At 49.7% G+C, this 25,352-nt stretch overlaps 1 protein-coding gene across 2 annotated transcripts in view; it reads left to right on the top strand.

Moving 5' to 3' along the window:
• Positions 1–25,352, top strand: part of ASTN1 (astrotactin 1) — a 237,910-nt gene that overhangs the window by 204,212 nt on the left and 8,346 nt on the right. For both annotated transcript variants that reach the window (XM_016205049.2, XM_016205048.2), the window contains exons 17-20: positions 18,237–18,505; positions 19,646–19,779; positions 23,021–23,172; positions 24,180–24,315. In XM_016205049.2, coding sequence (XP_016060535.2) covers positions 18,237–18,505; positions 19,646–19,779; positions 23,021–23,172; positions 24,180–24,315 — 691 coding nt within the window. The remainder of the gene's footprint in view (positions 1–18,236; positions 18,506–19,645; positions 19,780–23,020; positions 23,173–24,179; positions 24,316–25,352) is intronic.

Below are 25,352 nucleotides of genomic sequence, written 5' to 3'. Positions count from 1 at the left end.
ATGAAAGACCTGTGGGCCCTGCAGTGACGTCCCCAATCATGGGACAGGCGGAAGTTAAAGCCCTCGAGCCCAGACATGAAACCTGGCAGATGAAGATTGCTGAGTAGCAGAACTTCTGCTTTTTATAATTTATTATTTTTTATCACTATTTTCCATTGCGCTTTCTATTCAATAGAACTTTAGATTTTATGATAGTACAGTTGCTTCTGGTTGTTGACATAGGTGAGGATGCCACCTCACCTTTCTGGGGTCTCTGTCCAGGCAATAGCCTACTTTTTAGGGTCTCCCGAGCTATAGACACACCTTGTTGAGGTATAAGAGAGGAATGGGGAACCCACGTTCTCTCCTGTGTCCTATTTCTCAAACAACCTGTGCTTTGCCTTGACAGGAGGCCCAGGTAGAAGCACCTTGAATGCAGCCTGGTTCACTCGTCTGACCCAACGCTGGGGGGGCAAGGGTCAACGGGAGCTTCATGATCTCTGGTTTCAGATACTAGTTAGTCCATCTTCCGCAGTAAAAACCACAGTAGTTTTTTCTTTGAAGGCCGTTTGGATGGAGATGAACTGAGGATGTGGTGAAGATTGAGAATGGGGGGGGGGGGCTGGGATTCATGTTGGTAAAATTCACTCATCCTTCCTACAGCAGCTAGAGGTCATAGTTCTGTAAACATTCTGATTCTTGCCATTCTGAACATATGTTTCCTTGTTATCTTTTAATTGGTTTTTATTTTAAATTTAACACTAAACTGTTGTGGTGGTAGTGGCTGTGAGCACTGGTGTGGGAACATGTCACTTCTGGGGACGTGTGAGCCATCAGGACCTTATCGGTGCCCTCCTTCCCCTGCCCGCATCACACCTGCCTGCATTAAGAATCTGGAGTTGCTCATCCTGCCCCCTCCTGCCTGTGTTGTCATGTTTATAGATGTCAGGTTCAGGGGAACAAAGGGAGAGGAGTAATCTGAAATCCGAATGACACCACTGGAAGCCGTGTATAACGGAGGTGAGGCCACTGGAAGCTGCTATCAGCAGGCTGTGATGCATGAAACCTTGCGTCCCAAGAAAGGACTTCAGAAATTATTGAAAACAGCTCAGCAAAATGTGGCAATTGGGTGTTCTTGAGAGAGCCCGGAAGTCGGATTTTGAAGATCTCCTAGATCTATGAAGGGGAAGGAAGCCTGGTGCCAAGGGAGGAGGTGGAGCTGGGAGGTAGAGATTCAGTGTGACTTACAGCCTCTGAGCCTCGGTGTCATCATCTGCAAAATGGGATATTGAGGACACACTGCAGAGAACTGCCAGGACTAAGAGTCAGGGCTCGCAGAGCATCCGGCCCAGAGTAGGTTCTCAGAGATGTTAATTATTAGGTTATTTTCCAAAATGGGCCCTGCAGCCCCCTAGTCCAACAAAATACTCTGCAAAAAAATGAATTCCTTATTTAGATTATTTTTGACACCATTGCATGCTGTATTTTCTTCCTTCTTAGAGATTTGTAACACATCGGAGAATTTTAAAGGCTTATCAAAGATTTACCAAAAACCATCTTCCCCTTTACTCAGGCTGCCCCTTCACATTAGACCTGGAAAATCCTTTTGATTGTCTGTCTGTGTTATTTTGAGTAATGCCATTAAAAAATCCTAAAAACAAAAGTTCTGTGAAATCTACTTAGAAAAATTCGGAGCTTTTTTATGCAGCTTCTAATAAGACGGGAAGCTCTCTCTTCAAACTCCTCCATCCAGAATTCTTCTTAAATACAGCCTTGGCTTGCCCCTCATTTCCAGCACGTGGTTGTCACCCAGTCTGACCCCCACACCTCCACGGCTGCGTTGTTACGGCACCTCTTTCCCGTTCCTTCCAGCACCCGTTCGTGCTAAGCCAGCCTGCGTTTCACTGTCTGACTCCAGCCGCTTCCATCCCCCAGGCCGAGTCCTGGCAAAGGCTTGCTCCCAACTGTTGCTTCAAGCCTGAAATTCCTGGTCTGCTCCTTCGCGGGTCTGTCCAGTACAACTCTACCCATCTCTACAGCTTCAGTAAATAAAACCACTCCTAGCCCGCGGGCCATACACACCCAGGTGGCAGGCCCGAGTGCCCTCGGGTCCCAGGGCTGACCCCTGGTCTGTTGCTTTCTCTGTAAATACAGCGGTTTGTCGTACGTGGTCTTACTGAATCCTTACTCTGCTCTGGGAGGAGATAGATACCATCACGCTCATCTTCCAGACACGCAACGTGAGGCTTAGGAACTGAGGTCATTGCAGAGGCCTTGCTCTTAACCACCTGGCCGTACTGCCTCAGTGATGGAAGGAATTCTCGAGAATGGTGGGATGAATAGGTTTTCTTTAGCCAGGGGCACTTAAAAATCTAAAAATGCTTTGAAAGGAGAGCATGAGGTTCGCTACGATGGCTTGCTCAGGGCAAACTCATCCCAGATCTTTGTTATCACCGCGTTCTCATTCCGCAAGTCATGCAGGGGATGGATATAATGTTTAAGAACATCTGCTTTTCAAAATACAATATTCTTCCATATTTGAAGAAAAATATGGCCTTCTGGTATTTGTTCCAGCCTCTCCCTTCCCCCACGCCCCTCCCTCCATGGCTGTGAAAGGTCTTACAGCTTCCCTCTCACCACCGAGCAACAACTCTCTCTCAGGAGGCTTCCTGACTGTCTCTTGTGTAAGGGCAATTTTATGTGCCAGAGAAGATGGAAGGAAAGCTGGAGTTGCCATGTTCACTCACTGCCTGGGAAGATTCCTTTCGGCCGTGGCCTCAATTCTTCTCTGATCACCTTCTTTCTTGGAACAGAGCTAAAGTGCCCTTCACACTGTCTGTAGAGTTTGTCACAAGTGTAGGGTCACACTGGGTTGTCAGCTTCCAGATATGACAGTGACAACAGATTCATCACTCAGTCAGCAGACGTCTGTTAAAGACCTGATATGTGCCCAGCACTGTGCTAGGTACTGTGGGGAGCTCTACAGTATGATACTGACCTCAAAGAATTTGCACTCTATTCGGAGTAGCAAGATAACAAACATAATAATAACAGCAGTAATACTAATAACAGCAACTGTTCTTTATTAGCCATCTTGGCACTCGACTAAACACTTTGCATATATTTCTTTCAAGTAAAAGACAAAGTGGGACTTAGCAAGGTCACCTTATTCAAAAAGATTACTGTAAGGAGGGCGGGGGAGGGGAGGGACCATTGCAGTATGGGGAGGGGGCCTATTATAATTGGGAGAATGCTCTGATAAGGTCTGCAAGCATCTTGAAAAGCAAAAAGGATTTTTCTTTTACAGAGAGACATGAGCAAAGCTAGAAAGAACTAGGTGTGGGGAAGTGGTGTGAGGCCAACCTGTTCTCAGGAGGGGCTGGGTACTGGCTCAGGCTGGAGCAGGTCACAATGTTCAGGGGCCTGGAAGAAGGAGAGAAGCTTAACAAGATTTTTGTTCTGCTTGTTCAGTGGGGACAAGCAGTTTAGCTAATCACATATATGGCAAAGCATGGGAATTTTGTAAGTCCGTGTCTAACCTTGTCACCAAGGAGCAAGGGTAGCATCTGTGAGCCCTGTCTAAACCTCACAGGAAGGGTGGTTCTTTGCAGTAAGCCATTTTTCAGAACACAGAGGGATGACTGGATTTCTTATCTCCCAGATAAGATTCAGCACTGTCAGTTCTCTACATTGACCTCAGTGGTAGGTGCCAGTATTGTCCCCATATTAAGCGATGACAAAACTGAGCAACAGAGAGGTCAGTTAATTTTCCTGCGTTCACAGAATGATCAGTAGGAGACGTGGAACCTATACTCAGGTCTGTCCCACTCCAGGGTGTCCAATCAGCCCTACGTGACGTGGTCCAGACTGTACGTGTCACAGGAGTTCGGAGGAGAGAGGCTGGGAATGAGGAGTCACAGAGCAGTCACAGAAGGCTTCCTGGAAGGCGATGTTCTGAAGAGAGGGCAGGAGCTCGCCAGGCTGCTAGGGACCGTGCAGATTATCAGGGCAGTGGTAATGAGGTCAAAAAACAGAGGTGAAGGTGGCCAAGGAAAATGGTGCTTTAGGATGTGTTAGAGTTATATAATATTTAAATTTCAGTATCTATCCATAAAGGCTGTTTTCTTAGAACAGAGCCACGCCCATCGTTTAGGCATTGTCTGTGGCTTCTTTCTCAAACAAAGGCAGAGTGGAGTGGCTGCTATAGAAAAACCTAAAATATGTGTCATCTGGCCCTTTGCCGAGGAAGCGTTGCCAGCTCCTGCAGTGGGTGGGAGCGGTCCTCCACGATCCTCTCTTCCCCCCAGGCCCAGTCCAGCAGCTCCGTCCCCAGGGGAACCTCTGCTGGTCTGGCCGTCCTAATACACCTGGTCCTTATTTGATCCTTTATAAAATAGTAATTAAATTCTGTACGTCCGTCTCATCTCCTCTGCAAGACAGTACGTCCTTTGAATGTCGGGATTACACAGGATTCATTCTGATGTGTTCAGAAGGCCCTCACAGTACCTCGTAAATAGACATTCAATAACTCAGTATTTGCTCTGTCAAATTGAATTGAGTTCCAGGTTGGGTCTTTGGACTTTTGCCTGATGTCAACCAACAATTCGATGTGGGGAAAGTCCTGGGAGGCTGGAGACAGAAGTGTAAGAATGATCTACAGAGATTTCCAGTCCAAAAATAAATAAATAATGGTATCGAGCTTGAGCGGAGTACTTAGCACTGTCCACCCACAGTCTCCGCAGCAGCTACCTGTCGGCAACGCTCCCGGCCCACGGTGTCTCAGGTACAGGGTTAGAGGTGCCTCGGCGATTCGGAAATGTGGAGGATACGTTTCCCCTGCCACCATGTGCAAAGGGTCCTGTTCCCTGGCCTGCTTGACACCCTCTAAGCTTCTGGCGATGGGGGCAGGTTGTATTTTGTTGGTGTGTGTACACGGGCAGCCATGCACACGGGGCGGGCCGCCACTCCGTCGTGTGGCGCTATTTGTTTGACACTAGACAAGAATAACGACAATACCCGGATTGTCCGCCAGGACACGTGTTTCTGTGGGAATGATGAGTGATTACAAGATCCTATAACTACGAGCTCTGGAACCCAATTCATGGTGTATTTCTCTGTGGGGGTTTTGATTCCGGATTGGTGCCCGGGAATGATACTGCTGGGGTCTTGATACCTAGGAAGGGTTAGCTGCTTCTCTTTTCCATGAAATAAGAAAGAATCTAGATATCCTAGCACTAGCACCTAAGTATTATAAGTAGTTATTTAAGACAAGGAGTGGGGCCCCTAAATGCTGCCATTTATATACCAGCCACCCCGTGCAAGAACCATCCAAATCGTGCTACATTTGGGGAGAAATATTTTGCAACTAGAAAGGTTGACTTGGGGGATGAAAAACTTCATTTTGTTCCACTAATGTAGAATTTTTACTTGAAGTGGTTAAAGCTCATCATGGTCATCTTTCTACCCCTTTCCCCCCTAATATTAATTGAAGGATCATCCAACTCCCGGAGAGCTCGGTTGCCAGCATTGAGGGGCCCCTTGGGCCACAGGGATATGTCGCTCTTACCAGGCGTGCTGACAACCAGGGTGCCTGCGAGGCCACCGTCAGGCAACCCAGACATGTATTTCGATTGATGTCAGGCTTCACAACTGTCCCTGGAAGCACATTGTCACAAGCTACCTATGAATTTAACATCATCTTTTCCTTCTCTCTCTCCCATCCCGTGGAGTCATCAGGGACTCTGCGGTTCCAGGCCTGGGGCCAGTGAGTCAGCCATAGCCTGGCTCTGTGCCCTCTGGGTCCCAGGCGGGCAGCTTGGCAGCTGTGGCTCCCTCAGCCTCACTGGGGGGGCAAGTGGCGGAGCCCTTCCTCAATCCTGGTTTTGTTTCCCCACAATGCAGGGGAGTTCCTATCCCTTTGCTGTGTGGAAGCTGACCTCCTACAGGTCTGCAGCCTGCAAGGACAGTTCTTCCTGCTGAGCATCCGCATTCTGTCTCTGGCCCATGAGGAGCCTTGTTTTGGTTTTGAGCATCATTTTTTATTCCTTATGCATTTATTGAGTACTTACTAGGTACCAAGACTGTGCTGAGTAATCAGAACAAAGGCCACCATTGAGAGCTGATAAGCCAGAGCCATGCTAAGGGCTTCACATGCAGTGTCCCATGTACTGCTCAGAACAGTCCTGTGAGATATGTATTGTTATTAACCCATTTTACAGATAAGGAAATTTTAGCCCATAGAGGTTAGTATCTTATGATATGTCTCAAAGCTCTGAATTTCAGCCCAGGCCTAGCTGCCTCATATCATGAGATGAGGATTTCTGGATGAAGACAGATCTTTGTCAGCTGAGGTGGTGGCCTGGGATGTGACATGCTCACAGCCTCTGTCTCAGCTGCTTACTTTGCAACCAGACAGGGCTGCTGCACCCCTCTCCAGCCCACACCAGACATCTGCTCTCCTGCTTTCACTGGTGGTCCAGCCTCAAGGGTCCCAGTGACTGGCCTCCTCAAAGCTCACATCCTCACAGGCCCTTGCCCCTGGGAGTCTCTGCTGGCTCAGTGGCTATGTAGGGTCATGTCTTGCTGGCTGGCTGGCTCTTTGCCCCCTATCAATCATCGCTCAGTAGTTTCTTCATTGAGAAAACAAACTGTGTGCATACAGGAAAGGGTTCGGCATTAAAGGAGACCTTGGCGTCAGGGGCTTTAATGGGTAAAGTGACAAGAAGGCCGTCTTTATTGGTCATATTTGCCAGCGGGACCTTGCAACATGAATAGCAGCCTATGCAGGAACCACCCAGTTATGTCATGTTAACATTTATAATTATTTTAGTATCTGCTATTGTTATAAGTAAAATCACAGTGCCATCTTGATTGTACATAGTGATAAAGTTTTCTTTATGGCACTTGAATGAGATGAGTTAATAATGAAATCTGCTAGTACATACACACCTTTATAATCATTGTCTGGGGAGAGCTTTAGATCTGGCCTCTACGTAAATCTGGCCTCTACATCTGCCCTCCCTTTGTTGTACCCCTGAACGGGGCTGTCTGCATGGGTATTGTCTTCTCTTCCCCACGAAGTCCTTTCTTTATGAGACGAATTTCCATGATTGAGTAGATCGGTTCATAGTCGTGTGTAAAAGTGTTCTGACTTTCATCGTTACCGCCTCAAGTAGGACACAGTGCTTTTTGTCTAGCAAGATCCAGAAGCAAAGCTACTATAGATGGCCAGTGACAGACTCTGCTACTTGTGGCAACACCCTCCTCGGGCCAGCATGTGGCCCTGCGGCTGGGAGCACGCTTGGTGGCTCCTGGAACCATCCAGGCCAGTGTCATCAGAGTTGGAATCAGTGGTTTCAAATTAGGCTGCTTGGACCCTGGGGCTCAGAGTTGATGCTTGAATAGCTCCATAAATAATAGAGTTGTTTATTTTTGCCAGACAGTAATGATGTTAAACGCCTAAGGAATCTTTTGCCCACTTTTATCTCTTTTACATGTTGGGGTTACTTATAGAATTTTTAAAGTGTTCTGACAATATTTGTAAATAAATTACCCTTGCTTTAGGTGGTGAATCCTGACATATTATCGGAAGACTGCCTGAGTCAGGATCATTTTTGTGCCTGATAAGTGCAGGTCCCAGCTCCACCCCACTGATTTAGGGAAATACTGGGAAGATCAGGTCATAGAATAATAGAAGTTTAACATTTGGCTGTTAAAAGGGACTTGAACCCATTCTTCTGACTTGCTCCCCCTGCTGTGACGTCACTGACAAGCAGTTGTCCGGCAGCCACGTGAGTACTTCCGCCAGCCCGGAGCTCACCATCTCCAAGACTGTCTCCAGGTGCCTGGCCATCCGGACCGGCCTCCCTTTCGTCAGTCTCTTTCCACCTGGGTCACCCTTCACTGAACCAGCTCATGGTGGCTTGACACGGCTCTGTTTCTCTCCATCACCCTGGTCACCGCACTCTCTTAATACAATCGAAGATCATACCTGTTGGCTTGGCGGCGTGCCTCGCCCATTGCAGGCTTTTCGCCTTATAACCTGTGCTTGCCCAGGTACCCGCTGTTTCTACCGTTTACAAATGGTGCCGCAACCGGGCCGAGCCCCTGAGCCTCCTCACAAGCCAGTGTGGGCTGTAGCTCTTATAACAGAGTGTTACTAAGGTCGGACGGGCAGCTGCAGAGACCAGAGGGCCTGAGAACAGAGGCCGCGCACGGGCCACCGAGAGCTGGAAAGAGCCCAGGCCCCTCTGCGCATTTTCAACTCACGAGATGAGGGACTTGTGCAGAATCCAAGATTGCCACCAGGAGCCACAATCTGAGCTGGTGGCTCCAACGGGCAGGAAAGCGGCATAAATCTCAGTGAGGCACAGCTAAGTGGTAACAGACTTTAAGTTCTGTCATACATAGTTAATTTGCAGAATAAATTGGTCAGGGCAGCAAAAGGATTTAACATCCGAATTCATTTGAAAAACAGAAGCTAGATGAGTATCGAGAGGAAAATGGAGACGTTACATATTCCCTTGCTGGCTGGGGTGGTATTATTATTGAATAATATTTTTATTAACAATTTCTAGAGGGTTTGGTAGTTAAAATATTTATAAGCCAGCCTTGCAGCAGCTCGGCAAGGCACTGAACCGCTGGCTCTGGAGCCACGTGAGCCTCCCGCGACTCCCGCCCGCTCACACCCACACTCTGCACACCGTGTGCAGCCGGGGTGATGGCCGTTTCAGCACTGACGAGGGCTTTCCCTGGACTGGGCTCCAGGGTTGAAGCCGGGAAGGGGAGAGAGGACTGGGCAGGAGCTGGGGCACCTGGGGAGGAGGTGCCGTCAGTGGAAAAGCTGGCGGTGGAGCCAGGAGGAGCAGCGTGTAGCCGCTGACGCTTCTGGAGAAGCTGAAGGGCCCCGTGGGCGCCCCCTAGCGGAGAAACAGTGCCGTGCGGCAGGCGGAGGGAAGCCTCGCTAATCCCACCGTGGGTAGGGCCGAGCTCAGAGGCCCCGTGGCGCCCTCAGCACCAGCAGCGGCTGAAACAGGTGCTGGGAGCCCCCTTTCCTCCGCACCCTCTCTGTTTCTGCAGAGTTTCGTCCCTCTGCTTTTCCCCCGCCATCCCCCTGAGTTTTCCTGGCTCCCTCTCAGGAAGGCTGAGAAAGTCGGGGAGGCACCTGCCCCTGAGAGGTGTGCGGGTGCACACTGCTTCTCAGCTCAGCCCCCGAGTCAGGAAAACAAGACCTGAGAAAAAGCCCCAACCTCCAGGCCAGAGCGCGGGAGGCTCTGGGAGCCCTCCGAGCATTCCCATCACTCGAGAGGGCTTTCTGCTAATGGAGATTTGAAAGCAGCAGTGCCACAGGTGTTCCTCATTTCCACCTCTCAGCCTGGTCCTCCCCCCTCTCCCTCCCCCCCCCCCCCCCGTCTCCCCCGTCTCCCCCCTTCTCCACGCTTCGAAGTCTGTGGCCAGTCGTCAGGGGTAATCCAGCTCACCTCTGCCCATCGGGAGGGTGTGACTCTGAATCTCTGTCAGGCTTATTTTGATGTTGACAAGAAGCCACACAGCCGCTGCTGGGCCTTGGGATGCTGATGGAGTGGAAACTTACTCCGTCGCCCCTGCGCCCTGGCAGGAAGTCCAGGGGACAGACAGCTCCCAAATGGCCAACCTGTGCATCGTCACAAGCTGTGGATCAAGGGAGAGCTCACCAGTCAATGTCACGATGTTAAAGGCTATGGACACTGCAGTGGGTTGAGTAATATTTCCTCAAAATTCAGACCCACCTGGAACCTCAGATTGTAACCTTATTTAGAAACAGGGTCCTTGCAGATGTAATTACATTAAGATGAGGTCCTACTGGACTTCTGGTGAGCCCTAAACCCAATGACTGGTGTCTTTATAAGAGAAAGAAGAGGGTGATCTGGACACCAACACACAGAGAAAAAGTCCATGTAACAGCTGAGGGTGAGACTGGGGAGTAGTTACAAGCCAGGGAACCCCGGTGCCACCAGAAGCTGGAAGAGTCAGGGTGGGGTCTTCCCTAGAGCCTTGGGGAGCATGGCCTGCCAGCCCCTGGATTTCAGGCTCTCGGCCTGCAGACTGGAGGGATACATTTCGTTGTTTTAAGCCACTCACTTGGTAATGTGCTGCGGCAGCCCTAGGAAGTTAGGAGGGAGAGACTTGATGAGAACAGAAATCTTGGCAGTCCACTCAGAGCCCCTGAAAGGCGTTTGGTGAACAAAGAAATGGGACCATCAGAGGCAAATGAAAAATTGGCATCATGTAAACATTACAAAGAGTGGGTGTTAGCTAATGCATGTGCCAGTTTATTGCAGTTCAGCCAGGACTGAGGAAGCGCCTACAAAGTACCAGGGCTGGGCTCCAGGACCCGAGGATGAGTAAGTCCCCCCCGGAAATGAGCGGGACAGAGAAGACATTAAGCCAGACTCAGTCTGCCACAGTGTGGACGTGCTCCTCTAGACATGGGCATGAAGGACCAGTGGAATCGCTTCTAGGGGTGACAGGAGCAGAGGACGCTCCATAAGTAGTCAGGAGGGAGCAAGGCAGGACAGACAGACGTTTTGGGGGGTGCAGGGAGGACAATGATTTCGGCCCAGTCTAGCACACCCCTCGCACATGTGCACTTAGTACGCGCCTCCTGATCCTTCCACTGAGCCACCTCCGGTATCAGGCCTGGCCTTTGTGACGAACCCCAGTGAGGCTTTGGGTTGTCACTAGAGGAGTTGCAGGCAGAGACCAGGAAGAGCTAAAATCCCTTTGCTTCTTTCCATCCCTAAGTATTTGTTGAACCCTTGCCAAGGGCAGGGCATTGGGTGAGAGCCATGCAGCCCACCAAGACGTAAGGCAGCCTTTTGCCCCCGGGGACCAACAGTCCAGCTCAGCGGTTTTCAGCTGGTGTGCTGCCAGAATTTTTAAAACATGCATTACCTGACTATTTAATCAGGGGCACTGACAAATATATTTTAGGTGTGCCACAGAATTTTAGTAATTAGTTTACGTGTGCTATGAAATGAAAGAGTTGAACATCTGGTCTAGCTGATGAGAAGGGTTCATTTTTGAAGCCAAAGCTTTAGGGCGGCCCAGTTATTCTTGGATTATGTTTCTGTTCCTCATGGGCTGCGTGGAGCTGGGTCTCCGAGCGCTGGTTGCGTCTCAGCTGTGCTCGCCGCTTCCTCTTCACACCAAGGTTAAGAGTGGATGGGGGTCACGGTTCGGCACAGGCCATCTTTGTGTTATTAGTCCCTTGGGAGGTGCTGCCATCCTGCTATTTTTTGGACTCAACCTCTCATCACAAACGGAAAGTCACTCTGACTGACCAAAAAGAGGCTGATGGAGGCTTTGGCGAGTTTCGTCCATTTGTCATTAAATTAACGGTTCACTGCTAAAGTGGACTAACCAGTTTGGGCAAAGACAAAGCATCACACTTACACCAAAACTTCAGTTTCACATGAACCTAATTAGCCGGGAACCTCAAACAGGGAATCATTTGTTTGACAACACAGCCATTAAGAGGAGGCAATCTTAACAAAATGGGACCTTATATTATTGATCAATTCTTAAAAAACCATTTGGGCTGTAGGTGCCATTTTATTTCTGTCTCCCACAGCTTCCAAATCTGCATAGTCATAATTGATGAACAAAATTATCACCTGGAGGCATCTTGGGGAAAGGTTTAATCCTGGTTGGTGGGCAGTGCTTCCTGGGGCAGGCAGAAAATCGGAAAACTGCATTTTTAGAGAAGAAAAATGTCAACAAGGATTGGAGGAAATGTAAGCATTTTCTGGCTAAGTATCAATGAAACAGAAATTCAATTTTCCAAAAGACACCTTTGCTTGAGCCTCGCAATTAATGGCGCTTTGCTGAGGTGCCTAGTGGGTCTTGACGGCCGCTAATTACCACACTGGACCCCCCCCACCCCCAAAGATGCCGCTCACACCTGTAACAAAGACCATCTGCTATTTCCAGAAACTTCCCAAAGAAATACCAAAGCACTGGGTCTGAAGTGTACAGTAACTTTAATTTTAGAACAGAAAATAAAGGCTGCATCCCCACAAAGCGTTTTTTAAACACTTTGAGTTCAGTTTTAGGAAAGGGCAAGGACATAAACTCTGGAGCTGGGGCTTTTCCTGGACGCGTTGAGCAGTGTGAGCCAGTGGTTTTCCAGTACTTAACCCCCAAAGAAAGATGTGCCCCTCAGAGCCACCGGGGGTGAGGAGTGTGTGGCTGGACGTGTGGCTGGGCCCGGTGTGCAGGCTGAGACCGGGCGCAGGGGAAACTGCAGAGGAGGCCGGTGTTCACGCCTCCTCCTCGAAGCCCCCTGGTTCCAGAGTGCCTCTCGCTCTCGCTCGCTCGCTCTCGCTCGCTCTCGCTCTCGCTCGCTCTCGCCCTCTCTCGCTCGCTCTCATTCTCACACCCGCCGCCTTGTTGCTGGCGACGTGGAAGGTGTGATCCTGAATCCCAGTATGACTGCTGTCACTCTTCCCCTCCCCAGACACTGCGATGCACCTTCCGTCTCTGCCACTGTTTGGTGTCCATGGCCTTGCAGGCCCAGGGCGCCGGCCGTGCCCTGTGTGACTTTAGTGGGTACACCACTGCCCACTCCTCGGTGCCGGAGTTGGCTACTCCTTTCCTTGAGCTTAAATCCTTGAATCCCGAGGTAGTTCATCACCCCAGTGCACATTAGTGAACTCTGAGAGGCAAGTGGTGTTTCACAAAGTTAGCAACACGTACTTTGCCAGTATTTCCGTCAGTCTTTGCAACTAGATTGTCTCTGATCGATGCCCATTTGTACCTGAAAGTAGCAGAAATCGCTCTGGATTGATGCCCCTCTTCTTAGAAGAAAACTAGACCATCTCAAAAGAACCCAGGACAGCCAACAAGAAAGGAATGGAAACCCCAGCTACCCAGTGAGTACCTACAGAACACAGACAGTCGTTACTTTGTACACAGGTCATTATAAGTGATTTCTTAAGTCAACACACACTTGTAGACATCCAGTAAATGTTTGTTTAATGAATTGTCGAGTGCATTAGTTACGTTACATGTTGGGCACTGTGGGATATTGCAGTGAAGATTGAATGTAATTTCTCCCCTCAGGGAGCCCACATTTGATGGGGTGGCTGGTAGACAGGGCACGTAAGTAGACAGGCATCGTGAGAATAATTAAATTTAGAGCATCCTCACTGTGTCCCAGGCGCTGCTGAACTCTGCTCATGAATGGAAACAGTTCATCTTTACCACAGCCCTACTACATCAGTTCAGTTATTGTCTCCATTTTATGTATGAGAGCGCCCAGGCCCAGAAAGGTTGAGAAACTAGCCTTAATTACACAGCTGGCAAGTGGTAAGGTCAGCAGTGAAACCAGGCAACCTCTCTGAGACCTCACACTGTGGACCACATCGCCCTGGGGCAGCAGTGGGCAAGCAGAGAGGCGGGTGGCCGGGGTAAAGAAGGTGCTTCAGGAGCCTGGTGATTGATTGGGAAGCAGGACAGGACCAGCAGTGCAGCCAGGATCTCTGCCTCCAGCACCCGGGAAGGTGGTGCCCTGTGCTGAGCTGGGACCTACAGGAGGGGACAGGTGCTGGGGGAGTGCGGAGGCAATGGGGGCAGCAGTGGGAGCATGTTGAGGCCGAGGCGCCTGTCAGACAGCCATTTGCGTGGATTTCCGAGCAAGAGTGTTAAGGTTCTGGTACTTACGGAGGAGACCCCGGCTGGAGATGTGGAGTTGGCTATCAGAATAATGCAGCTTCCTTTTTACGGGATTGTTCGAAGCTTTGGTGAGGGGTTGGACACTGTTCCCAAATGCTTTGGTTTTATTATGTTTGACTGCTTTGAAAACTTGAATCTCTTATCATGACTTAATATATTCACTCCCCCTTTCCCCTCTGATATATGTATATGGAGAGATGGATGGATGGATGGATAATAGTAGGTAATAGGTAGATGGTAGAGATAGATAGATAGATGATAGATAGATGATAGATAGATAGATAGATAGATAGATAGATAGATAGATAGATAGATAGATATGGGTATATACACCTAAACTAGGCAAGGTCTCAAAGATGAGGAAGACACAGTCCCTGACCCCAGGGACTCATCTCACAGAGATGCAGAGAAGTGGCCAGCTTTTGTGCTAACCCTTTTTCCTCTGATTATTAATCGATCGTATTGCATTTTGCTCAAAAAGTGTGTCCCATGGCGGGTCCCATGGGAGTTCAGATTAAGTCCATCCATAGTCACCTGAACCTCCCTGTCCACAGACATGATTAAACATCTTGAGAGACTGATTCGAGCCTGGATGGTTTGGACAGAAATGTGACCTCAGGACACCTGGTGTGAATCCTAGGAGGGGACTGGGGTGGGGATGGGGGCTAGGGCCTGCAGTGGAGGTGGCAGTGGGCCCAGGGCCCAGTGTGCCGTGGCCATGTCCAATTTGCTCAGTGTCAGACTTTCTTTGCTGCGAATCCGAAGCTGTCTCCAGAAGCTGGGCTCTGATTAGCTTGCGTCTGATCTCTTCGCTGCCTAATGAACTACCTCTGTACTCTGGCTGTGATGTCATTAGCATTGCATTGCCTTGGGCATCAACTCGGGAGAGGGATTCTTAAAGCAGCCCCAGAATCCTGCAGGAATTGTACCAATTTTCTTTATAACAACTAATTCGCTTCCTTGACCGGTCAGTTCCCACCAGCACAGCGGCCCGGCCTGAGGATGGCTCAGTGACTTTTATCACCCGCATGTGCTGCTGAGTCTAGGTGGGTCAGTATGTACATGCCCAAGGCCACGGGCATGGCCACGGTGAGATTTTGAAGGTACCACGATATTCTATGGGGGAAATTCATCCACTGTGTGCTGTAGGGTACAGATTTAGCCTCAAGCAAATGGCATTTATTTATAGCTAACTGTATTTGCAAAATGCTTTGCAGTCTGGGGGTTGTGAACTACATTTCAGGTTGGCTGTTCTTCCAACTCGTCAGAAACCTAAGTGCCCTGGCTGGACTCCAGCGCCTCCGCCGAGAGCAGCGGGTGGGTTCTGCAAACCGGTGAGCGGAGGCCACAGCCACACTCGGTGTTCTCCATCGGAGGCACCTAAGCCAGTTATAATCTTTGCTGATTTCTTATGTCCAGGGACTGTGTACTTGTTGACATAGAATATATTCATTTTATTTAGAGACAATGTAGTGTCTCAAATTACTACAGTATTTCTACCCAGGGCCTAGAGGGTGGAAGAGGGGAGAAGCACCCAAGGGCTGTAACTGGAGTGGGCAGTGGGAGGGGGGGAGCCACCGAACCATAAGGACGTAGGCCGGAGTCATCTCCCTGCCACCTCTTCCGCCCACGCCTGCAGGAGGGGGAGTTAAAAGCAAGTGTCAAAGATCAGACCCTCCTGCAGCTTTTAGGACTCACTTGCCACAGATGTGATGGTTATGGGAGCTCTCTTCAGGCAAAGGGAGATTTATCTGGGCTTTCCACCGGACTCCATCATTTTAAGGAGCATTTCCCAATTGTATCTTTAACCGCGCATGGAAAATGCGTTTCCTCCTTGAAAAATCTCTCTCGCACACACATCTCTATTCTTTGCTGGAGCCTTTCGGGAGTTTGCTGCTCATCACTTCTGTGTAAATCCAGCTCCTTCTAGACAGCTCCATCCTGTGTCATGGGGGGACCAGAGGGCAGTTAGTCTGGGCCTCCAGCAGGGCCCTCTTTATCTGGACCGGAATATGTATTTTCAGGAGAAGGAAAACGTGATTCCGAATTAAAACGGGAGCTGGGCGGCCTCCCACCATGTTCCTTTGCACCCTCCGTCCCTCCCCTCTCTTCTCCTTAACCTTGCACCTGGCCCAGGATTGAAGGATACTGGGTGGAGGGAGGGGGGTTGCTGCACCTTGATTTAAAAAAGACTTTTATTGACTATATTGAGGTAGCATTGGTTAATACAGTTATATAGGTTTCGGGTTAGCATCTTGATTTTAATTGGGAAAGCCAGAAGACAGCAGCAAAGGGAGCAGCCCCTCAAATGTTCACAGCAATTAAAGCCTTAATGATGGATTGCTGGAGGGCGGGCGGGCGTCACTCAGCTCCAGATTGCGTGGCGTTGCAGTGCCCCCTAGTGGCCCCGCGTGATTGTCTGACCCAAACATCCTGAGCCGCGATCCATCTACACCTGGATCTGGCTGTGGGGGTGAGGGGTGTTCCTGCATATCGGGATTAAAGGTGAAAGAAGAGGAATCTCCAGGCATTTTATTTTCTCCCTAAAGCAAATTTGACTCCATGTAGGGATATTGAGGAGGATTTTTATTTTCTCTTGATGATCTTGTATCTCTCGCTGTATATTTTTCTCCTTAGGATAAGCTGGATGGAATTGTTTTATTCATTCATTTTTTATTAATTTATGGAGAAAAATTGTGCCTCTAATTTTTTTTTTTAAGCAGCCACGTGTTACTTTCCCGTAAGTTTATTTTCTCTGATGCCAATGCAGTGGCTCACAGGTTTTATGGCACCATTTCTTTCCCCTCACAGGAGTCGTTTTAGACTGGCCGTCGCCACCTAGTGGTCATTTTGTGGGAACCTTTCCCTGCCTCTTTGACATGCTCAACCAGGAGGAGGGCTGTGGGCTGATAATGAAATGCATCTGATTCTAAGAGGCCTGGGGGCTAATCAAGATTTAAAACTCTTATCTTGAAAAGAAGCACTGTATCTTTACTGCTGTTTTTTAAAATTTCATTCACTTTCCCAATGAATGAGGGCCTGTTTTTCTAGAGGTAATATCAGGAATTCAAAGGCCTCACCCCACCCTGCTTATCCTTGCCAGGGGTTGGGGAGGACTTTACAAACACTCCCAGCGTGAGTGGCTTAAGCCTGAATGTCAGTCAAGATTTACACATTGGTTGAAGTGACTTTGGGACCGGCTGGGGTGGGCTCTGGGGCCTCCTGTTTAATAACATCATTCGCGGTTTTGGTGTGGGCAGGTATGCAGTCCTCTGAAAGTCCAAGAAGGGCTTGAGCTCAACTCTGGATCCGTCATTAAGCCAGATGCCAATGAGAAATGAATTCTAGCCCATGTTTATAGTCGCTGAGCGAGCCCTTTGCCTTAGTGCGCAGGAGGAACCTGCACCTGCGGGGCTGTGGGGTAAAAATGCCTCCCTCACCCGCGTAATGGCGATGCTCGCCTGCGAAACAGCAGTGCTGAGGTGCCTCGTATCGTACAGCAAACGAGGGGGTGGCAAAGCGCTTCCAGGACCCCATAAGAGGGAAGTCAATGAGCCGTACCTCGCAGTCACCTTCCAGAACCACTTGGCAAAGCCTTCCAACCAGTTCCCCAAAGATCTGGCCCATCAAACATCACAGTCTTGCTGAGTGTGTCCGAGAGGACAGAATGGATGGTCTGTATCTGCCCATAGTTTCTAAAAGCCCAGTGACCTCCCTGCAACTGTTTCATGTTTGGGACTACAAAGGGTCAGGGAGCTCTTACGGAGCCCAGGCCTTTTTGCCGGCCGACTCTACTTCCATCTTCCTATAGAATTAATAAGTTAAGTGGAAAATCATGGAGGCTTTGAAGAGAAATACCAAGCAGTGCTTTCTTCCATAGGGGAAAAATTATTTTCTGGTAGGCATTTTCAGTGTTTGTCACCAACAGTAAACTAAGACACACATACCCCACTCCCTTTTACTTATCAATCAGGGTGATATGGGCCCACCTCACTTTTCTCATCTATGAAATGGGTGTAATGAGAGAATTCCACGCAGAGAGCTGGTACAAGGGTTAAAGGAGGTCTTGATCAGATACCACATTCCTGGTACATACAGGCTTGGTAAGTCTTACCAACAGTTATGGTTAAAACTATGATGATAATTCGACGTTCTAGCCGTCGTTACGTGCTTTAAGTCATTCTGGCCGTGATTCATTAACAATGCCAGAGGTAGGTACTGGTGATACCGCCATTCTCCGGATGCCGAACGAGCACTGCTGTTAATTGTTTACATTATCGCTGACAGTCATCGACCTGCACACAAGCTGCAGAAGCGTCCCCGAGAGGGTCAGTGGAGCTGATGCTGCTCAGAAAGGAAGCATCCTGCTCACACACTGGGAGCATCTGGGGGGAAGGGTTCCCCAGATTGAGCCGACGACAGAATCACATTCTTTCCCTGTCAGTGACATTCTCTGACCTCTCAAGGACCAGTGCTCAGGGGCTATGAGGCCATGCAGTCCTCGCTCTTCCTCCTCACGGTTCCTTTCCTTGCGTGTCTGGCAGGCAACTCTCCATCCGACGAGTCGGAGGAGCGGGAGCGAGACCCCAAGGTGCTGACGTTCCCGGAATACATCACCAGCCTGTCGGAGTCTGGCACCAAGCGCATGGCGGCTGGAGTCCGCATGGAATGCCAGAGCAAGGGCCGGTGCCCCTCTTCCTGCCCCTTGTGTCATGTGACATCCAGCCCTGATACCCCTGCCGAGCCTGTTCTGCTGGAGGTGACCAGAGCAGCCCCCATCTATGAACTGGTGACCAACAACCAGACCCAGAGGGTAAGAGGCCTGGGACTCCTGGTTCAGGGAGGCAACCAACAGCAGCAGAGGGTGTTGCAGATGGCCAAGGAGGTGACAGGGTGCAGCTGAGCCCATGCTAGACTATGGATAGTGAGACTTTTTGTTTAGCTAATCTAGGCACTTAATTTGCTTAGGTTTGCATGTTAAGTCAGTGCATTCACAACTCCCGTGGTAATGACGGAGGAGTCGGAAGGTCTTGGAGCAACCGGGCCAGAAGGAGTACGGTAGGTAGGGAGGCTTAGCATTTGCAGTTACCAAAGTCATTGTTTAGAAAGCCTGGGGGACAGTCATGGGAGGAGCTCAGCTCTGCCTCCCCTTGTCGGCATGGGGCTGAGCCCAGGCCTGGGACTAGCTGCAGCAAGACCAGAAGGAGCATGGTGGGCCCAGGGGGTCGGCTTCCCACCCTTCCCTCTGACCTTAAGAACAAAATGCCTTATATTATGCTGCGGGTATGACATCTCCCAGCCACCCTCTGTCCCCTCTGCCTCTCCCTTTCCAAAGGTGCTAGGAGAGAAAGGAGGGACCCAAAAAGATAAGTGGGGAAAATGTGACCGAGGCGGTGACTTAGCTCATCTCGTCTCTCTGATCTCCTGGAGGACATAAAGGACAGAGTGGGTCGAAACAGACACAACGGCGACAACGATGAAAACCTGAAATAAAAATAAAAACCTGAAAGCTCAGGGTGTGGGACTTCTGAGATTATAGGAAAGGTGACCTTAGGGACAAGACCAAGTAGAGTCACAGCAGTGAGCTGCTCCCCTGCCTGCGAGGCTGCCCGAACAGGTGGGGTGATAATTGCTTTCTCTGTACTGTTCTGAGGGCACCTGCCGTGTCACGGTTTGTTTCATGGGTGGTGCCTAACCTGGCAGGAGGGATTTTGTGTGTGTTTCTCTCGCCCATCTGCCTCTGCCACAGATATTTCATTGGGCGTTTGAAAATAAGGTTTTTCACAGAGCAGTCTCCAGGGTAGGAATGTTAGATCCCCAGTGGAGAAGAGGCACTGCAGCCTGTTGGCTGGAAGTTACTTAGGGCCACACAGAGCTTTGATGCCTTTCCCTTGCTTCTGGTGACTCGGTCCTGGGTCCTTGACACCCCTCTCTTCCCTGCCCTCTCTTGCAGCTCTTGCAGGAGGCTACCATGAGCTCTCTGTGGTGCTCCGGGACCGGAGATGTCATCGAGGACTGGTGTCGATGCGACTCCACGGCGTTCGGAGCTGATGGGCTCCCCACGTGTGCGCCCCTCCCACAGCCTGTGTAAGAGCCCCACTCTCCGCCTCTCTCTCGGGTGCATGCCTCAGCATTACTCTGCAGGCACTTACTAGAGAGGGTCTACTGTTTGCAAAGCTGTGGAGTGGGTCCTGGGGTCAGAAAGAAAAACATGATGTACCACCTGCCTTCAGGGAGCTTTGAATCTTCCAGGGGAGGCAGGTGCACAAATTGTAATGGTAGAAGGAATGCTTTGATCATAGTTATATGGGACATTTAAGTGAAGGCTTCATGAAGGAGGTGGCACTTGAATTTCTCCCTGAAGGTGGAGGAAGTAGGACAGCATGGCCAGAGGTGAGGGGTAAAAGCGTTGTTGCCATGGAGGAACCCTAATGAGGCCAACAGCCCACTTACTGGTGTCAGGCACTGTGTGGAGCAGTTAGGTCCCGTTTTCTCCCCTTGTGATAGACAAGGGGGTGGATGCGGGTGGACTGAATAATTTTCCAAGGTCACAGAGCAGGAAGCAGAGCATGGCTAGGAGGCCATGATATTACTCATCATAGTACCGAGAGGATGCAGCTGAGAGATGACTTTGGGTGGAACAGCTCCGAGAAAGGATGCTAAGAATGTGTACCAACTGGGAGGAGCCACTAGAAGACAAGGGCGTCGGGGAGGAACACTGCAGGGGGATGTCTGCACTTGAGGGGTAAATAGAGTACAAAGTGCCGCAAAGGTGGCTGAGAATGAACGTGTCCAATGTCTTACCCCTCGGGAAGGCTGCACAGACTGGCTGGACAGCCTGTGAATCCTGACCGGCTAGAGCCCAAGGCAGGAACCCCTCTAGTCTCTAACATAGCATCCGCCCTTGGAGTGGAGCACAGAGCGGTCGTGTCTAATACAGTGCTAGCAGGACAGCTGGAGGAGCATGACCGTGGTTGGTAAGGCAAAGAAAGCCTGGAGTGAGGATCGGGACACGGAGGGCTAAGTAGGCAGGAGCAAGGAGGCAGAAGGCACCGGCAATGCGAGGCTGGTCCCGGTGGACGCTGCCCTCTGCCTGTTACATGGAAGTGCGGGGGGGCTTTAAGCGGCCAGGACTGAGCAGGAAGGAACCGAGAAAGACGGCAACACAGTTGAGTGTCATTCCAAGCCAGTGTCTTCTCTTGTCTACAGGCCTTCCCTGTGTGGGTAGTTTTAGATACTCCAGCCATTGGCTTCTTGCCCTTTATAGCCATGACTTGGACCTCTTGAATCAAAAGATAATTAAGCTTATTATTAGTCTAAGCCTTTCCTTTTTGGTAGAAAAGGAGCCACTAGAAGACGATGGTGCTTCTAGACTGATTCACCAACGAAGAGAGCTCCTTTGACACGTAACACTGAGGCTACCAAACAGTTATCATCAGGGACACAAGGTCTAGTCATTTGTGTCCTAAGGCTGGTTTCATTTGTAAACCTGCATTTACTAAATGTCATAAAGATCAAATTAGGCTAAATTTTTGCGAACAGGAAAACCTATGAGGGAGTTCACTTTTCCTGGTTACTTAGTAGCAGACCTTAGTTTCTTCAACTTCTGTTGGTAGTAGGCGATGGAAAAGCACTTTAACTCTACGCAAGTCTGTGTAAGCCTCGCATGCTCCTGTTTCTCAGCAGAGGCCAGCCTCCCTCCATGTTTCCACAGAATCTGAGTTCTCAGAAAGGCCTAGTTACTTGCTGAAGCCTCGCGAAGCTTTTTCTTCAAAATAGCACTGGGCATATGACTCTAATTAATGAATTTGTCAATAGCCGCACTGTTTTGGGTCTGTTCCATCGTCAGTGTCACATGCAAACTATGCACTTCCTCACGTAAGCCCCTAGAGGGCATGTGTTTTGCATTATTTCCCACTAATTGAATTCCTTGCTGTTGCTCCCACAGCCTCCCGTGATTTCTTGTTAAAATTCTTATCACACATTATTATTAATCACATGGCTAATCATATGTCTGTCTATTGACCATGCCATCAAAACAGGGGCTGGAGCTGGCGTGTGACCTCTGCATCGTCAGCACTCACCAAGCACATTCTTATAAGTAACGGGTGCTTGGTGTATCTTTGCCTAACTGAAAGTGAACATTGCTTTGGTGTGAGGCACCCACAGAGCCTTGCCCAGTGATCCTTGAGACCAATGATGGGCATCTGTGAGTCAAGTAGAGGCTAGAAGGCCAGGATTATGGGTGGTCATGAGATACGGGAACCACGGGTGGGGGTGAAGGGCAGGGATACATGTGAGGGAGGGAGGCTGGAGAGAGCAGGAACTGGGAAAAACCCCAGAAGCCGGTGGTCTAGGGAGAAACAGGGAATTGGAAGCAAGTGAGAAACCTGACACACACATGAAGTCAGAACAAGGCAGGGAATGGAAACCACTTGGACCATTAAGAGATTCCTACCAGTGGATGTCAGTCGTGGTTATTGTGCCTGCAACGTACAAGGAGGTATGAGACGGCAAGGCAGAGAGTGGTCAGGATGGACAGTTTACACAGAATGAGGAGACCGTGAGTTGGGAAAAGCCAGAAGAGAATGGAATCCAGAATCAGGATATCCATAGAAACCCAAGAACAAAAACAGAAACAGATGAGAACCTGAGTTTGCAGAAACAGGACATCGCCCTGAGGACAACTTGACAGGTGGCCAGCTTTCTCTTGCCCAGCAAAGCTCCCCATGAGCATAACCTCCAAGCTAAGCCTATTCCAAGGCCCAACCCACAGAAGGCCTGGGGGAGAAGAGATGTTAATTCCCACAGCAAGAGGGGAAGCCGGGGCCCCAGCAGCAGGGCAGATGCTGATAACGCTGCAGAAACCAAGCTGACTGTGGCCTTGGTCCTGCAGGCTCTCCGAGCCCCCACCTTCAGTGGGCCTGGGTGTGAGCATTATAGGTACATTCTTTTCTTTTTCAAAAGCAAATCCACAAGTTATATTTTCAAGCTCTACCAAGATCTATCCCAAAAGCCTTATCACTATGTGAAATGCAGACATTTATCTTTGACTCACCTCCTTATTTAGTTAGCTACAGATATATGTTGAATTCCTAACTTGTAACAGGCACTTAGCTGAATACAATATAGATTTCAGGGATCTTCAAGGATCTTGACACTAGTGAAGGAGACAGGCCCTTGAAGAGATCGTTGTAGTGGTTGGTTAAGAAAAACATGAGAACAGTTTATAGTGTCACAGTTGAGAAGGTGGCCAGTGGTGGTATCACAAGAGCACTGCAGGTCTCGGCTGGGTCCCCATTTCATGTTCCCTCCTGTCTGCACGCAGGTTACGGCTGTCCACGGTGCACGAGCCCAGCAGCACCCTGGTAGTCCTGGAATGGGAACACTCAGAGCCCCCCATTGGGGTGCAGATTGTAGACTACCTCATCCGTCAGGAAAAAGTTACCGACAGGATGGACCACTCCAAAGTGGAGACAGGTGAGCATCTCCCACCACCCCATGGGCTCATCTTGATCCCCGCTGGGAAAGGAGAGAAAATGCCCTGCCCCCTGGCTTTGCTCCGGGGCCCCAGTATCCCAGGGCAGTGCGGGAGGAGCCAAAGCAGCCGTCTTGTCCATTTTAGAGTTTTTGCCTGGTGAGCATCTGACAAAGTCTTGTTTTGAGTTTTTGTTTATAAAAGACGTGTCCATTTCATTGCCTCTAGGCACACTCACAATAATGACACAGCACACTAGTTATCCTAGCCCACAATTAGAAAACAGTTCTGTGCTAACCGCTGCCATGATTACAGAAAAAAAGGTTTCTTTGCTAATGTGCCCCTCCAGGCAAAAGCATGTGCAGGCGGATTCATTCACCCATGTCTTGTCCTAAAGCAAACTCTGCTTTTGCTGGGGCCAGCTAGAGGAAGGAAGTCTTAAAGGAGAGGAAACAGCCCGTGAGAAATGCTCCGTACCTCACTATTTCACTGTCTGCACGTGGGAGAGGCGAATGTAAATCATTCCTGAAACACGCCTGGGTGTGGTCACCAGCAGGATGGTGGCATCCGCAGTCTAACTCGGGGTAATATCTTCTGGGGAAACTATCCCTGAGGCTTAGGGACACAGTCAGTGCCCTCAGGGATGGATTGCTGTCCACTGCTTCTTCCGAGGCCCTTCCCCTGATGTGCACAGGTACCAAGAAGGTCTGGCAATGACCACTGACCAGAACAGCTGGTCTCACCAAGGACGTTTCATGAAAGAGCTCGCAAATGTGGCATGTCCATCCTGCCTTAGTTGCTTCTGAACTGACTGGACAAGTGGCTCTAAATCAATTAGTTAAATGTGAAACAGTCATAAAACACCATTCCTTCTAGATCTCCTTTCTCTACTTGGAATTTAAGAAGACTGGGGACCAAGCGTTTCTAATGTAAAGCTCTCACTGAGTTGACCCGTGTCCCCATGGCTTGGCCTTCTGTTTCTCATGCCTTTCATCCCTTGCCTGGGCAGAGACGGTGCTGAGTTTCGTGGATGACATCATCTCGGGAGCGAAGGCCCCCTGCTCCATGCCCTCCCAGGTGCCGGACACACAGCTCACCACTATCTCCCTCGTCACCCGATGCCTGGAGCCCGACACCATCTATATGTGAGTGTCACCTCCTGCCTCGCTTTCCCTTACCCCAAACATCCCGAAGCTCTTAGCTGGTTCCTTTTTGCTACATGAGTTCCTTTAGAGACTTGGAAAAATACCTGGAGCCTCTCCAGTCTTGTCCTGATCGGCATTACATGGAACCTTCTAGGGACTGGATGAGAGGCTCACGAGAGATAATGTAGTCCCATCCAGCAAAGAGTTTGCTACATAGAGGGGGAACAGATAAGCAGCTGACCTTAATGCTGGGAAGAATGAGATAAATACTAGACGGAGGAGCAAGGAGCATGCAGAAGAGAAAAGGGAGGGAGTGAGTGTGACTTGCGTGGACATCATCCGAATTGGACTGTGTGGCATTTCAGTAGGTAGAGTCGTGTTGGCAAAGGCACACCAGACGGAGGGGACAGCGAGGGAAATGTGGAGACATGAAGGTGAGTAAAAGGGGTAGGAGAGCGAGACTGGGAAAACAGTGAATGCTGTAAATCCAAGGAGATGAGTTTTTTGGAGGAATGGAGTAGGATACCAAGGACCCTGCTTTAGAAAACTAGCTCCAGTGGCATTGAATAGTTTGCAGAGGTTAGAGATGGTCGGCATCTCTCTTCAAAGGAAACACGATGAACCCCGTATCGCGGCACTTGGAACAGCCCCATTCTCTCTGGGAGCTCTTCCCCCTTCCTCCCTGTGCCCTGGGGACGATTGTGAGATATTTGTGAAGCAGAGACACAAAAGACACCAAAAGAGGAGAGATAATGATGGACTCTAAGTCATGATGGGAAAATTGGGGGGCTAAGGCAGAAACCATTGTGATGTAGTTCTGGGACCTCTCGACCCCATCAGGATGGAAAACATTTAACAGTTTACAGATGAGGTCATGAGAATAGAGTCAAGGTTTCCAGAATAAATCATTTCTATTTCTGCAGTCAGGGAGTTGAGAGATGGAAAGCACTGGAAATATGAGTGGCATTGATTGCACAATGAACTGGATGCCCGGGCTGAATATTTCCACTATAGGAAAAAGAAATGTAACTAGGGGG

Source organism: Miniopterus natalensis, chromosome 19, assembly GCF_054644295.1.
Source record: "Miniopterus natalensis isolate mMinNat1 chromosome 19, mMinNat1.hap1, whole genome shotgun sequence".
NCBI classification, from domain to species: domain Eukaryota; kingdom Metazoa; phylum Chordata; class Mammalia; order Chiroptera; family Miniopteridae; genus Miniopterus; species Miniopterus natalensis.
This window is presented reverse-complemented; position numbering and strand designations above follow the sequence as displayed.